Source organism: Triturus cristatus, chromosome 12 (assembly GCF_964204655.1).
Source record: "Triturus cristatus chromosome 12, aTriCri1.1, whole genome shotgun sequence".
NCBI classification, from domain to species: domain Eukaryota; kingdom Metazoa; phylum Chordata; class Amphibia; order Caudata; family Salamandridae; genus Triturus; species Triturus cristatus.
The window spans coordinates 310,125,908-310,140,314 of NC_140595.1; the positions used below are offsets into that span (position 1 = coordinate 310,125,908).

The 14,407-nt window shown below is 48.2% G+C and overlaps 1 protein-coding gene across 2 annotated transcripts in view; it reads right to left on the reverse strand.

Annotated features, from left to right (window-relative positions):
* RSPRY1 (ring finger and SPRY domain containing 1) overlaps nucleotides 1-14,407 on the reverse strand; it is a 171,679-nt gene that overhangs the window by 32,555 nt on the left and 124,717 nt on the right. For both annotated transcript variants that reach the window (XM_085637997.1, XM_085637998.1), the window contains exon 13: nucleotides 3,197-3,349. In XM_085637997.1, coding sequence (XP_085494123.1) covers nucleotides 3,197-3,349 — 153 coding nt within the window. The remainder of the gene's footprint in view (nucleotides 1-3,196; nucleotides 3,350-14,407) is intronic.

A 14,407-nucleotide genomic window follows, 5' to 3' on the forward strand; every position in this document is an offset into this window, starting at 1 on the left:
TTACAGGAAGGCTCGTTTTAAGATATTGGAAGGTGTATGGGGGGTCTGGAGGGCCATTTCAAAGTTTTGTGGAATCCCTAAGGTAAATCGATATCTTCATTTATATAATTCTAGACTATTTCCTAAGATGGTAGCAGATAAGAATTTGCAGGTATGGGAAGAGCTAGGAATTAAGACACTAGGCGATATAATGAGGGGAGGTCAGATTTTGGGATTTGAGGCCCTACAACTCAGAGTTGGTATCTCCCTAAAACACTGGTTATTGTAGATTAGATTGACTAGTTGGCTGAAGGCTGTAAGACCAAGGATCTTATTGGCAGATGAATTTCCTATTATCGACCAGTTAGTTAAAGGGAGCGAAGAAGATCAAGGTTTTTTATACTCTATTATGTGGAGAAATGGTACCATTCTAAGAGAACCACCGCAAAACGCATTCAGACTGCCATTGCATTATATTACATTCAAGGACATATTGGCATGAGCAGATATGCCCCTGTGCTGTCTAGTTCAATTACTAGATAGTACAAGTTAACAGGGCAGCCATTTTACATATATGTATTGGGCACTGGTCATTAAGAGTACCCCGAGTACATGATGGCATCACTGAAAACTATGGTGTTTGGTATCAAACACCTTCTTTTAATAAGTCCATACTGATACCAGTAGTGGATTTATTAAGATATGCACCCAGAGGGCACCTTGGAGGTGACCCCATAAAACCTACAAGCCTGTTAGTTTGCTGGCGAAGGTCCCTTCGAGCCTGCCACAACACACAGTTTTCTGCACCCCTGCAGGCAAGAGTCCACGCTCTATGAGGCTAGAAACAATGCCTGCTCCGGAGGAAGGTTTTCACACCTTCTGCAGCCCAATAGTAGTGATTTACCATTGCAAGGCCAGGAGCTTCAAAGCCCCTACCGTCTTGGATATGCAACCCTGGCTTTCTCCAGACCTGGGAGATGCCACCCCCTGCCCAGAAGCCCACTTGGCACCAGGACAGACAGGAAATAAGCTATGCAAGGAATGAATTGGGCACTACCAGGACAGTAACACCCCTAAGGTGGGCTGCATGATTTGTCCCATGAAAGAAGAATTCCACCATCTTGATTTTGGTGCAATTAGAAACTCTTGGACAGGGTTATAGCCACTCCCCACATGAGGTGTTCATATAGTGCCGTAGTGACCCCAAGGGTAAGTAAATTACTGGCTACTACGCTTCACTCATCTTAGCGCCTCTACATTCAGTATTTAGGTGTCCCCCTGACACCAGGAATGCAGATTCACCTGATAAAAGAAGAAAGACAAAGAAGAGCTGAAGAAGCAAGAACTGTGGACCACCGGTGGACTTAGGTGCCAAACCCTGCCTGCCTGCTCCTTTTCCGACAATCGCGACAACCCGACACGTCCTGCAGCTGTGCATCCTTCAAAAGCATCAGATGGCATTCAGCACTTCACCAAGGCTTAAGCATCTCCCTTGAAGTTAACGAGCCACTTCCCTGCAACATGCATGCATCAACAGCAACATCTGGTTCACGCAGGTCCACCGATGCAGCAGCCACCCAGGAGGAGGTCACCCTGCTCTAGGAGGTGAGATACTTCTCCCCACCAACTGTCAAGACGTCAGGACCCCCAGGAGCTGCACTGCACCAATACTCTGGGTGCCGGACCCCTGTAGCAACCAAAGCTTGTTTGAAGCCCAATCTAGACTCCAACCCTGCAAAGACAAACCAGCCGACAAGGAACGTCAGCATCACAGAGGCCAACACCGAGAGTGGCCCAGCTGTTCTGTTTTGCCCCCTTTCTGCAGATCTGACTGAGAACTGCGAGTGCCTACGACGCGCGGGAACAGCTGACCAAAGCCCTCTGCATCCGAGCTTCCCAGTCTGGGTCCACAATCACCAACTGCCCCCTAACCCGCTCCCAAGACTCTCAAACTGAGCCCCCCCCTCCTTCGCCCATTGGGAGGTCCAGAACTTGTCCCCAAGTCCTCCTCTGCAGCTTGTTTCTAGGTGGTCCCCCTTCTTTGTCTACGGTGTAGCGTGCAAGGCAACCAACCAGTCCAGCACCTCTGCACGCAGACGCTCCAGGGCAGGTAAACCTGAACTGCTGGTGGCTCTTGGGACCTTGGCCCCCCAAGCACCTTAAGTCCTAAAGGGGACCCCCGAAATACAACTGTAAGTACCTGTTTACAGTATATGTTTCTTTCTCCATAGAAAAGCAGTACTGCGTAAAAACGCATTTGTGTGACAGTTTTACTTACCTGTAGAAATGAATCTCTCGAAAACTACTTACCCAATTACGAAGCTCTTGATGTTAAAAATGATATAAAAATACCTGTTATTTTTCTAAATTGGTCTCAAGTTTCTTCGAGGGTATGCCACTTATTGACTGTGTGAAACAAATGCTTAACACTCTCCTCTGCTAAGCCTAACCTGCTCACCCACATGAACACAAAAGAGCATTTGGGATTAATAATTTAAGCCCTGTAAACCAAGAAGGGTTGTCTGGACTTTCTACGTAGTGTACCTCCCTTTTGGTACACCATATAAAAAGCCAGCTTCCTACAATATGTGAGTGCAGCTGTTGCAGACTCCATTTACTCTTGCTCTTGGTGCAGGAAGAATGACCCCCTACTCCATCCTGAGGTCCCAGACAAGAGATCGCTGCTCAACCCTCCACAGTGCGATTCAATTTGGAAGCAGGATTTCAATGTTCTCCTACCTTCAACGTGCCCTGTACTTTCCCAAGATTTGCATGTGTTCATTACAAAAGTGCAGAATAATTATGGTCTTACTATCTTAGAATACTATCTCACTTGTTTTGACAGCTGATTACAGAGAAGCACCATTTCTGTCTCTTGCCTCAAACTCTGAGAAAAATATCAGTACAGGTAGGTCTTGGGTTTTATTTTGCAGAATGTACATATTCAGAAATGAATGCAGCTAATTCTAAACTACACAGGTTTCTCCTGCCAACTTTGTTTGCAGTTAGTGCCACCTGAAACTGGAAAACATCAACATGGGTTGGACGGACCTTGCTAAATTCTTCTCCTCCTCCTCCACCCCTCTTTCATCAAAGCACATCCCACACACAGTTAGTCCCTCAACACTGTGCTTCATACTGCAAACAGTCATATGGATATATTTTTAAGGGCTGCACAGAATGGCCACTTTCAAGTTCACAGAAACCATATTCTTACCGTGGTAAAATTATTTTTTCTTCAGGTGTAAGAAAGGCATGGCTGTTGAACGTGCTGAATTTGATTGAAGGCGGATGCTTAAAGGGTTTTGCTCCAAAATTAAACTCACACTGCTGATACGACATGAAACTAGCTGCAGCAAAAAATCCAGATCTGTAAAAATAGAATAAGTATATCGTTATTACATTATCATGAATCAAATGTAGCCCAATCGCCAAAATTCAGTGTCCTAGTAAATTTGATATAGACTAACATTTGATTGACATTCATTTACTTTACATTTTTAAAAAGGGCATCTCTACTAAAACTGTGTCAGAACAAAAAAGAAAGCAGGGTAAATCAGCTTGACAACTAAAGAGATCAAAGTGTGGCTTCCTTGGTAATGAAATTGCTTTATTTTATAGCTTGTTGTAAGAAAGTGGCTCTGTATATACTGCACCAAAGTAAGGTTCGGTGTGCACAGAGTCCACAGTCCCCAGAGGTTTGGCAGAGGCTAAAGTTAGATATAACCTTACTCTTCAAAGTGGTAGCTTGGTCAAGCAGTAAGGCAGTATCAGAGGACAGTGTAAAGCATTGGTTGTACACACTCAGTCCAGCAAATGGCCTCACACACTCGAGAACTGAACTCTAGGCCAATGGTTTGTATATAAAAATATATAGTTGTTTTATTTTAGAACCACAAGTAGGTATCAAAATATACTTTCTCAGAATGAGATGCTTTAGTTAAATACTTTCAATAGGCAATAGACTTGAATGAAATAGTTACAGATGTTGCAATAGGCAACACAATTCACACACAATCATAACATTGAGCTCGATGGGACTTTTTACGCAAATGCTATTTCAATTACTTTGCGTGTGAATGTCTTACTCAGGGTTGGATCCTAGATTCAACCCTGGTGCATTTCCTGTAAACAGTTGAAAGAAATCGTTTTTGTTACATAGGCGATTTTTAAGGAATATTTGTAAGTTTCAAAAATCGACACTTAGAAGAATTTCTGGCAAAAACCAGGCAATGTTATCCTATGAAGGAAATTCAAGTTATCGGTAAGTACGGTTGTAATTACTTTTCAGGGTCAGGGCTGGGCACCAAGATCCAGCACTGGGATTTCTCCTGATAACAGGTGAGTATTTTCGTTTTTCGTTCGGCTGATTTTTAGTGAAACTCGACACTAAGAAGAATTTCCAAGTGAAACCAGTCAATGTTACCCTATGGAGAAAAAGTGAGTTATCGGCTTTCAGGTAAGTACTCGACTGGCAGAGTTAAGATTCTGGGCATAGACTCCGGGGTCTCCCAGGGTCAGATAGGTACAGTTGTTACACCCTCAGCGGCACAGGGGCAGCCGGGTGCAGAGTGAGTTAGGCCCAATGGTAGCCTATGGCGGGCAGTGGGCCTTTGGTTTGTGGCTGCTAGCAGGCAGGCCACGCGGCTGTGGGAGCTGGGCTCCTGGTCACGTACTTGGGGCAAGTGGGGAAGTAGATTAGGATAGATGTTGCACTCCCAGGGGCACTCGGGCTGAGTGCAGAGTGCTTTTGAGCCGTTGGGCGCTCAATGGATTTCAATGGAGAAGCTACAAGACCAGCAAAGGCTGCAAGGTCAGGGACGAAGATTCTTCAGGTGCGACCACCACTTCGAGAGGTAAGTTGGGAAGCTGTAGGTTAGGTAGGCACCCAGGAGCTGGGCACAGGGGGTCGCAGGGCCCCGGGTGCAGGGGTGTCTTTTCGCGTCAGGAAATCGTACCCTCTGCTGGTTGCAGTTGGAGGGATCCCTGGTTCTGAGGCTGCAGGCGTTGTCAGGAGCGTCGAGGTGGGCCCTTGGGTGCTGGATTCTTGGTCACAGTCACCGGGGGGACGTCCTCGGGGTCTTTGTCCACTCAAGCACAGGCCAGGTTTGGCGGGTGCAGAGTGTGCAGGAGTCACGGTTCCTGGTTGGCAACAGGGGTTTGTTACTTGCTTTGAGCAGAACCACTGCTCGTGGGAGTTCCAGTCTTTGTAGATGAGCAAGGCAGTCAGGTCCTCCAGGGTTTTTGAGGTTGCTGACCACTGAAGACGCCGGGTTTTAGCAGGAGCAGGTTCGAGGGTCGACAGGTCTGTAGGGCTGGGGCCAAGTCAGTTGGTGTTGTCCTCTTGTTAGCAGCTGCAAGGCAGGTCTTCTTTCTTCTTGTTCTTCTTTCTGGTTTCGGATTCGGGATCGGAGGAAGGAAAGTTCAGGGTACCCCTAAAAACGAAGTGTAGGGGCGGTACAGGTAGGTAGAGGTCAGGGACCAATGGGTCCCTTCCCTGGGGTGGGTACACCCCCTATCCTTCCACTCTCCAGTGGGAGGGGGGCAGGAGCCTAGTCCTGATTGGGTAGGGCTCCCCATCCTTAAGATGGCGAGAGGCCGGCGTTGTGCTTCACCTCGCCTCTCCCACCTGAGGGGTGGGGTTGGCAGAGGCTGGCACTCCCCCTTTGCTCACTTAGGTTTTCCCGCCTATCTTCCTGCCAGAGTGGGGGTCAGAACCGGTAGGGGCCAGTTGCTGAGTACAGCAAGTGGCCTGGAGAAGCTCACAAAGACGGCATGCCTTTGAAGCTTCCCCTGCCCATCCGGGGGAGGAGACCTAGCACCTCGCCCAGGACATGCATTTTTGCAGACCCACGAGAGCGGATGGCTCTCTACCCAGGGGTCCAGCAACATGTCTGCTGGGTGGCAGCCTAGACATACTCTCAGTCAGGACGCTGGTTGTTGGTTGGATTCAGGGGGCATCTCTAAGATGCCCTCTGTTGTGCATTCTACATTAAATCCCACACTGGCATCAGTGTGGGTTTAATGTGCTGAGAAGTTTGATATCAAACTTCTCAGTCTTCAGTACAGCCATCATGGTGATGGGGAGCTTGTGATGATGACCTCCCAGCATCATATACTCTTAATGGCAACACTGCACTTAGAGTGCCGAGGAATGGACCTGGGTACTGTAGGGGTACAGGGCTCATACACCTGTACCCACAACACTGGCATAGGGCACCCAGCTAGAGGGGTGACTGAGGTATGCCAGGGCAGTGTGTTTTGTGGGCATGGCACACAGGGATGTGTGCCTTGTCGACTCTGTTTTGTTCTGCACCAAGACACTCAGCCTGCAAAGGTAGTGTGTGTGTCAGGGTACAGGGCCCCCAAGGGTGGCACAATAAGTGCTGCAGCCCTTAGGAGCATTTTCTGGTCACAGGGCCCTGGGTACCTAGGGTACCATTTACCAGGGGCCGACATGTGGCCAGAGATGCCAATTGGGTTTAGGCTTCATGCAGTTTTAGGGATGGAACACAGGCCCTGGGCACCGGATTGGCAGGAGCCCAGGGCGCACACAGTCAAAGTACATCAGCAATTCAGCAAATAGTGGGGGCAAATCATGCAAGAAAGATGGCCATTTCTCACACTTGACAGAGAAGCATAGCATGTCAGGAGGCGCTTTTACTCATTTGAGGTTTGCTTCAATAGTATTTAACCACTCCAAAGTAATAATATTGTGCCTCAAGATGAAAAAGGCTTTCGAAGGTTTTTGCTAAACATGGATAATCCTATGCTAGAAGACTTTGCTAAAAAAAAGCAAAAGGCTTTGTATTTTTTTGTTTAAAGTTTGGCCTGGATGGCACTGAGTTTATTCCAAGCTTTAAAATTGTGCTAGAAAACAAGACATTTCATGCAAGGAGATTTAGAGTTTCGGTGGTGTTCTAGGTATGCTCCCTATAAAGGAGCTGCTCTCACCTAAAGACTGGAAACTACCCAAGATTACCTTTATTTTGCATAATTGATGTAGTAGTTAAAGCCACTAAGGGCATTCTTTGTAATTATGCAAGAAATCATGGCCCACTTGGGCACCTGCCATGCAAAACAATGTCTTGTAAACTTGTGCACAGACCTCCAATTGGCTGCCTTACATGTTTCAGAAATGGATAAATGGCAGCAGTAGTGACTTTCCCCCATGTGGAATAGGCTCTGGTCTCACCAGATATGTTTTGTTAGCATAACAAATACATAAAACTATCCAGCTACAAATAGACTGTTGCCAAACTTGTAGAAATGGACCAGAATTAACAAAAAAGGAGATAACACTGACCAATATCCTTACTTTTATCTAGGTAGAACTTTAAAACCCTTTTATAGTCTGAAGAACATAAGCTCTTTCTGCTTAAGAGGAAGGATTTTGGATAAAGGTAGGGAAATTATCTGTTTGACAAGGTTGGAGACTACATTTGAGAGGACACTCAGATAAATACTTCCAACAACTTTTTTGTGTGGAATACCATATACGATTTGTTACAGCAAAGTGCCTAAATGTTCATAACCCTGTGGACTGAAGTGGTAGATACAAGGAAAGCATGTTGCAAGGTAGCTTTATGAATTGGTCAATTTAATTCAATACAAATGGTTCAGACTTTTTCAATTCTCTCTAGAAAGTCTTTATCAAAGGGGATTTGCAAAAAAAGAGGTTTGTAATGAACTTTTTGTATGCTTAGTAATGGCTGCAAGATGCACTTTATCAAGGAATACCCCAGCTCTTCACTGGCAAAAAAAAGGTTTACTGCCTCTTCCTGGCATCTGGTCATGTCAATATTCTTCTGTTAATTTAAGGGTGTAAGACCCATGGATGGATGGACATTAACTTCCATAGGGATGCCTATACATTCTTGCAGAAGATTTAGGTGTCCATTTTGCAAGAGTGCAGGTGTCAGGCTGCTGAGATCAACAATGGAAGGTTGGGGGCGACTGTATGATGTGGGTGATAAGGCTGGTAAATTGATTGCGTGGTTGGATAAAAAGGAGAGAGCGAATCGTGTGGTCCCGCTGATCGAGAGAATGGATGGTGTACGTGTCACCGAGCCAGAAGACATTGTCTCTTGCTTCGCGGATTATTTCCGCGAGGTGTATTCCCCGGTTTCTCCCTGCTCGGAGGAGGATTCCCATGCCCTGCTTCGGGACATCGCGCTGCCCTCCCTTTCGGGGGAGGACAGGGAGTCGTTGGAAGCTGCTCCCACCTCGGATGAAATTGCCCTTGCCATACGCTCGGTCGCATCTGGCAAGGCCATGGGCCCAAACGGTATCCCTATCGAGCTGTATAAGCTGCGACCGGATGTGCTGGCACCCCACCTTCGCGCGATGTTCCTGGCGGCCCACTCGCGGGGCTCCCTCCCGCCGGACCAGCGTCTGGCTACAATCGTAGTGATCCACAAGGAGGGGGAGACCCCGAGAACGGGTCACATCCTATAGGCCTATCTCGCTCTTGAATGCGGAGCCCAAAATCCTCGCCAAGGTGCTCGCCAACCGGCTGGTCGGCGTGGTGGGCGATCTGGTCCACCAAGACCAGTCCGGCTTTATACCCCATCGCAACACGGCCCTTAATCTGCGGCGCCTGCACGGGGTGCTCGCGCGTGTTCCGTTTGTGCGGGAGCCGGCCATCTTGGCGTCCTTAGACGCCACCATGGCGTTTGATACACTCGAGTGGCCATACATTTGGGCGATGCTGGCGAAATTTGGATTTGGACCGGGATTCATCAGCTGGGTCAAATTGTTGTATTCGGGCCCATTGGCGCAGGTGGTGGTGAATGGACGAGTCTCGGCCCCATTCGCGCTGGGACGAGGCACGCGACAGGGTTGCCCCTTGTCGCCTCTCCTGTTTGCACTGGCCTTGGAGCCCCTGGCGGAGTGGCTGCGGTGGCATCCTTCCATCCGTGGTCTCCGTTGGACCCCCGAGTATGAGGACCGCGTGTCCCTATACGCTGACGATATCCTTTTGTACCTCGCCTCCCCGCGTAAATCACTGATTGTCCTGGTTGATGTTTTGCGCTCATTCGGCCGCAACTCAGGCCTTGTCATCAACTGGGCTAAATCATGTGTGTATGTGCTTTCCGGGGAGGCCCCCGTCCTCCCGCGGGACTGTCCGATCCAGATTGCCTCTCAGGGGTTCCGGTACCTGGGTATCTATATCACTCTGGACCCGGAGGCCCGCTACGAGCGGAATTTGCTTCCCCCCCTCCAGCGCTTGAAGGAGGACGTCGCGCGTTGGCGGCGCCTGCCGCTTTCGCCGCTCGGCCGGGCGGCATTGCTTAAGATGATGTCGTTGCCACGCTTCCTGTACGCTCTCCAGAACACTATGGACTTGGTCCCGGCGCGCTACTTCCGTGAGGTGGAGAGTCTACAGCGTTGCTTGTTCTGGGACGGGAGGCCGCGTATTGCCTTGGCGAAGTTGACGCTCCCGTGGTACGACGGGGGGGTTGCCCTCCCGGATATTAAACGGTATTACTGGGCCTCCCAGCTAGCTGCAATTAATCATGGCCTTTACGGGCCCGCCTTAAACCCGGCATTTGAAATGGACAAGATGCTCCTGCCTGGTGGCGACTACAATCGAGCGCTCTACTCTGGCGCGCCCGACCCCCGCCTGACGGGACCTACGCGTGTCATGGTGCGAGTATGGCACGCGGCTAACGCAGCTATGGGGTGGAAGGACCGTTTGACCCGGGCGTCACCGCTATATGCGTCTGAGAGGTTGGGCTCCCTGTGGACCTCAAAGGGCTTCGAGAAGTGGGACACGATCGGCATCAGTACAGTGGGGGACCTCTGGACGAGGGGGGGATTTAAAACATTCGAGATGCTGCAGACGGAGTTTCAGCTGCAGGGCAGTGAATACTTTCTGTACTTGCAGGTCCGCCACGCACTGGGCTCCGTCTTCCCAGACGTCGCCTCCATTCCGGAGTCATCCCCCCTGGAGGATAGAGTGCTGGATGGCCATGTTCCGGACAGCACGATCTCCCTCATATACAAAAAACTGATTAATGATCGCTCGGGCTTGCTGACTGGCCTCCGCGAGGCCTGGGTTGCCGATGGGCTGGAGTTGGACGACGAGGACTGGATTTCCGCGGTGGCCTCTCCGAAGGAGGTGGCCATACCGGCTCGCCTTCGCTTCGTCCAGCTAAAGATCCTCCACCGGGTTTACATGACGGGGCCAAGGCTTCTGCGTATGGGCTATGCCGAGGATGGGCTGTGTAAGCGTGGGTGTGGTGCTTTGGCAACTTTTTTGCATATTCTGTGGGAATGCCCGAAGGTGGAGCGATTCTGGCGTGGTGTGCATGAGGTCCTACGAGTGGTTACGCGTGTCGCGCTGTTGCCTGAAGCGAGGAGATGCTTGCTGAATGTGTGGGAACCAACTGACTACTCGGTTCCGCAGACACGATGGGTGACTCTGGGATATATGATAGCCAAGCGTGACATCGCGCAGCTGTGGGGATCCCAGAGGCCCCCGGCGGTGTCTGCCTGGAAAGAACACATGGATTGGTGCATGTTCCGAGAAAAGGTGGTGTACGTGGCGAGAGGTAAGCCTGGGGAGTGGGTGAAAGTTTGGGGCCCCTGGAACGCCTACCGCGGGGGTATTTGTGAGCCACCGCTGCTGCCGGCTGCCTCGCCAGCTCCGTCCCCCTAGTTGACCCCCTCCCCCGGCCCCGGGCACAGGGTCCCCCAGTCCCTGCTCTCTTCCCGTTCCCCTCTTTAGATTCTTGTGGATGGTTGGGGTCCCCCACTTAAGGAGCACGTGCTGTCACTTCGGATTGCGGGTTGCCTTGCGGGTGTGGTTTTTTTGTGTTGTTGTGTTCTTATAAAATGAAACCGTATTGCGGGCTCGGAGTCATGTGGCCCACGTCGTTGATACCTCCTGATTTACCTATCTGCAACGCCAAGAGCCTTTTTTTGTATGTATGTCATATGCTCCTGTCACTCTAGCGGCCGGCCGGAAGGTTGTAGGCCCATACTTGTATATATTTGAGATTGCAATAAACGGTTTAAAAAAAAAAAAAAAAAAAAAAAAACAATGGAAGGTTGGGATGCTGGATCTAACCCAAAAATTTAAAAGATCCATTCTGCGCAATAGACTCTCGTATTGACAGTCCAAAAGATATGGCGCTATCAATGCAGCCTTTCTGTGCGTATAAGAATCACCTGAGCTTTGCCTCATCAGTTTTATGATTATGTTGGCAATCAGATGTATCGTTGGAAATGTGTATACAAATTTCTTTGACCAGCTTATCAAAAGGGCATCTCAATTGTGCCAGGTTGGTAGAACCTGGAGACGTAGTTTGGGTATATTTCGTTTACAATGTTTGTTAACTGATCTATCTGGGAATATGCCCATTTGCAGAAAAAGTTGTGCAACACTGTCATTTAAGACACAATTGTGGTTTTCTTGAAGGATTTGGTTAAGGGGGTGTGGCCCCGAGTTTTGCGTTTTAGTTAAATGGGTTAATGTAACGTGGAGATGCCTGGCAATTGGCAAGTTCTTGATAGCTTGAGCTTCAAGAAAGAATTCTGGATAGAGTTCCTCCGGCGCTAGTTGAAATAATACATGGTTTTAATTTTTTTAGCCGAAGTGGCAGAGTTCATTTTGACAGCTGGAAGGAAAGACCTAATAGCCAGATTAAATGAACTCTGCTCTAGGAGAATGATGTGATGAGACTTCTCAGGTGATCCATGCACGCTCCCCATCCCAGTTGGGAGGCATCCATCACTGTATTTTGAGAAGGCATATCTTGATGAAACTGGACACCTTTTAGAATGTTCTGCTTCCGGCAGCATCAAGGATAGCTTTTGAGAGAGTTAGCTTGTCCTCCCAGCTGCCAGAGCATGTACACCACTGACCTTCCAGACACTGTTGCAATTGTGTCATCCATTGCTGTGCCTGAGGTAACAGGAAAATGAGCAATGACATTGACCACAACATAGAAGAGATCTGAAGGGCTGCTGGGTGAAACATCTTTAGAAGATCCCAACACTTCGGACCACAGCAGTAAATTGCTCTACTGAAAGACAACTTTAGAAGCCAGTCAGCCAGGGAAGAATAAAAAAAAAAATCTTTGAGGTAAGCAGTCAACACCATCAAGAATTTCAAATAAGCTGGTGCAGCAAACTGTATTCCAAAGGAAAGTACCTTGTATTAGTAATTATGGCATTTCATCAGCTGCTGCCCCTACTCACTGCAGGGACTGCAATGAAGCTCTAGGGTATGATGGCTTCTTTCATAGCAACTGTGCCAAATGCCAGACTACATATGCGCCCCCCGAGAAATACCCTTACGAGGCAATGGTCACAAATAAAGGTTCATTGGGAAGATCTAGTATTGATGAAGGCCATCACGCAACGCTCTCTGCAATGGTGAAACAGCAACAACCGTTCTGCAGACTTTTTTGGACCCAATATTGCAAGTGACCATCATCACGGATACATGGTTCACCAGGTGGGGCGCACATCTTGCCAAAATGGCTGTGCAAAAGACCTTGATACTTCAACACCAAGAACAACATATCAACTACCTGGAACTGCTGGTCATCTGTAAAGTACTCAAAGCTTTAGTCAAGCATCTGCGAGGCAAAGAGTGACAACATGATGGCTATGTATTACACATAGAAGCAGGGGTACTCAAGGACCCAACTGTCTGCACTAACACAGGAGATCTGGCACTGGACAATCCACAAGAAGATCCATCGGAAAAGGTTACTTACAGTGTAACTTCTGTATGTAGCGTGTAGTGCTGCAAATTCACATGCTCAAACCCTCCAACCCGGAAGCAGGCAATGAATGGCACATGTTTTTCACCTTCTTTAACAGCTTACCATGCACATGGCACACATATTAGTCTTGCTATATACTACACTTTCGCTACATACGCACAGAGCAAAAAACAATCTGGGGTGGAGTCGTTGCCCATGCATTTAGTGGACTAAGGGAGGAGTTCAGTGACTCGAAACTTCGTCAAAGAAATACAAGCTGTAATTTGAGAGCCCAACTCTAGATGTCAGGAGCATGTAAAGCATGTGTATCTACAGCCACACATTCTATAAACATATTGTTCCAGAAGGAAAGTAACTTCCTGGTGGTTACATCTTCCACAGATTTCTCATCATGCGAAAGAACAATAAAGTAATACAATTCCAGCGGTGGGACCGAGTAGTGGATTAGCCAATGAAGTCCCGCAACACGCCTCTGTCAAAGTATCAGTCACTGTGAGTCTGAGCTGTGAAGCAGTAATGTTTAGCAAAACCATATATGGATGGTCATGTGGCCGCCTGGCAAATGTCAACCACCGGAATAACTCTGGTTGGAGCCACAGAAGCAGACTAGCCTTACGAAGCTGCCTGTGTCTCCTCCATTACGCCTTTGTGCTGAGCCTACGTCTGCACTCTACGTGTTTTGTGCTGTCACTTCAGATAGATTAAGCCTGCCAACGCCTGTGTCTGCCAACGCTTGCGCCTTGTGCTGTAAGCCTGCCATCATTAACGTCTACACACTGTCTGGTGAAGAAGTGTGTTTTCTCTTATGCAGAGGTATGGACTTTTATTTCGTGTTGCCTCATATCAAACATTCCTGGCTTTTGTGGGTTTTTTTTTTTGCCAGCTTGATTTGGTGTTCATTATCGAGTGAAGTGCTCGTCTCCAATCTCTACTGCGTCTCATTAGGTCAAGTCCTACTGGTCTGCCTCGTGTCTCCCTTGTGTGGTGGGAAGTCTGGACGCTTCATTATAAAGCCACTTCTTCATTCTTGCTACATGTGTGTCTAGCACGTCAAAGATTACTCTTTACAACATCTTCACGGCTCTGGACACACTCAACTATGTAAAACTTAACTGTCACATTTTATTTTGGCATTTATGGTGTGTTCCCACGATTATTCCGAATTGTTTGTTCATTATGGTTGTATGGGGAAAGTTCATTTTAATTTCTTTTGGGCCTCGTACATCCCCATGTCATTTGTCAGTTAAACTGCCACACCTTTTGTTTGAAAACGAACGCGCGAGCTCGCCTACCTTCACCATAGTGTTCCGCGCTGTTTCCTTTAGTGACGTCCTGCCATCACCATCGTGGAGTCTTCTGTTCTTACGTCTGGGACACTCTTAATTCTGCCGGTGGTCATTTTGGTGCATTGACGTGCCTTGAGCCACCCGGCGCTACGCCAACAACGTGCCACCATTTTGAGATTCTCTCATTCTTGCCAACCATGCCAACCACAATGTTCTCTTCTTTTTCAATAAAGTTCAACCAGTAACACTGCAGTTACTCCATGGAGATTTTTCTTATATTTCGAGACTTTATGTAGTTTTACCTCACACCTTGGACCTTCCCTTCACTATGTTTGCCGGTTCTATATGGACTCCATCGTTTTCAGGTGGAGCAGGTACTGTTTGCGTCGATGATTGATTTTT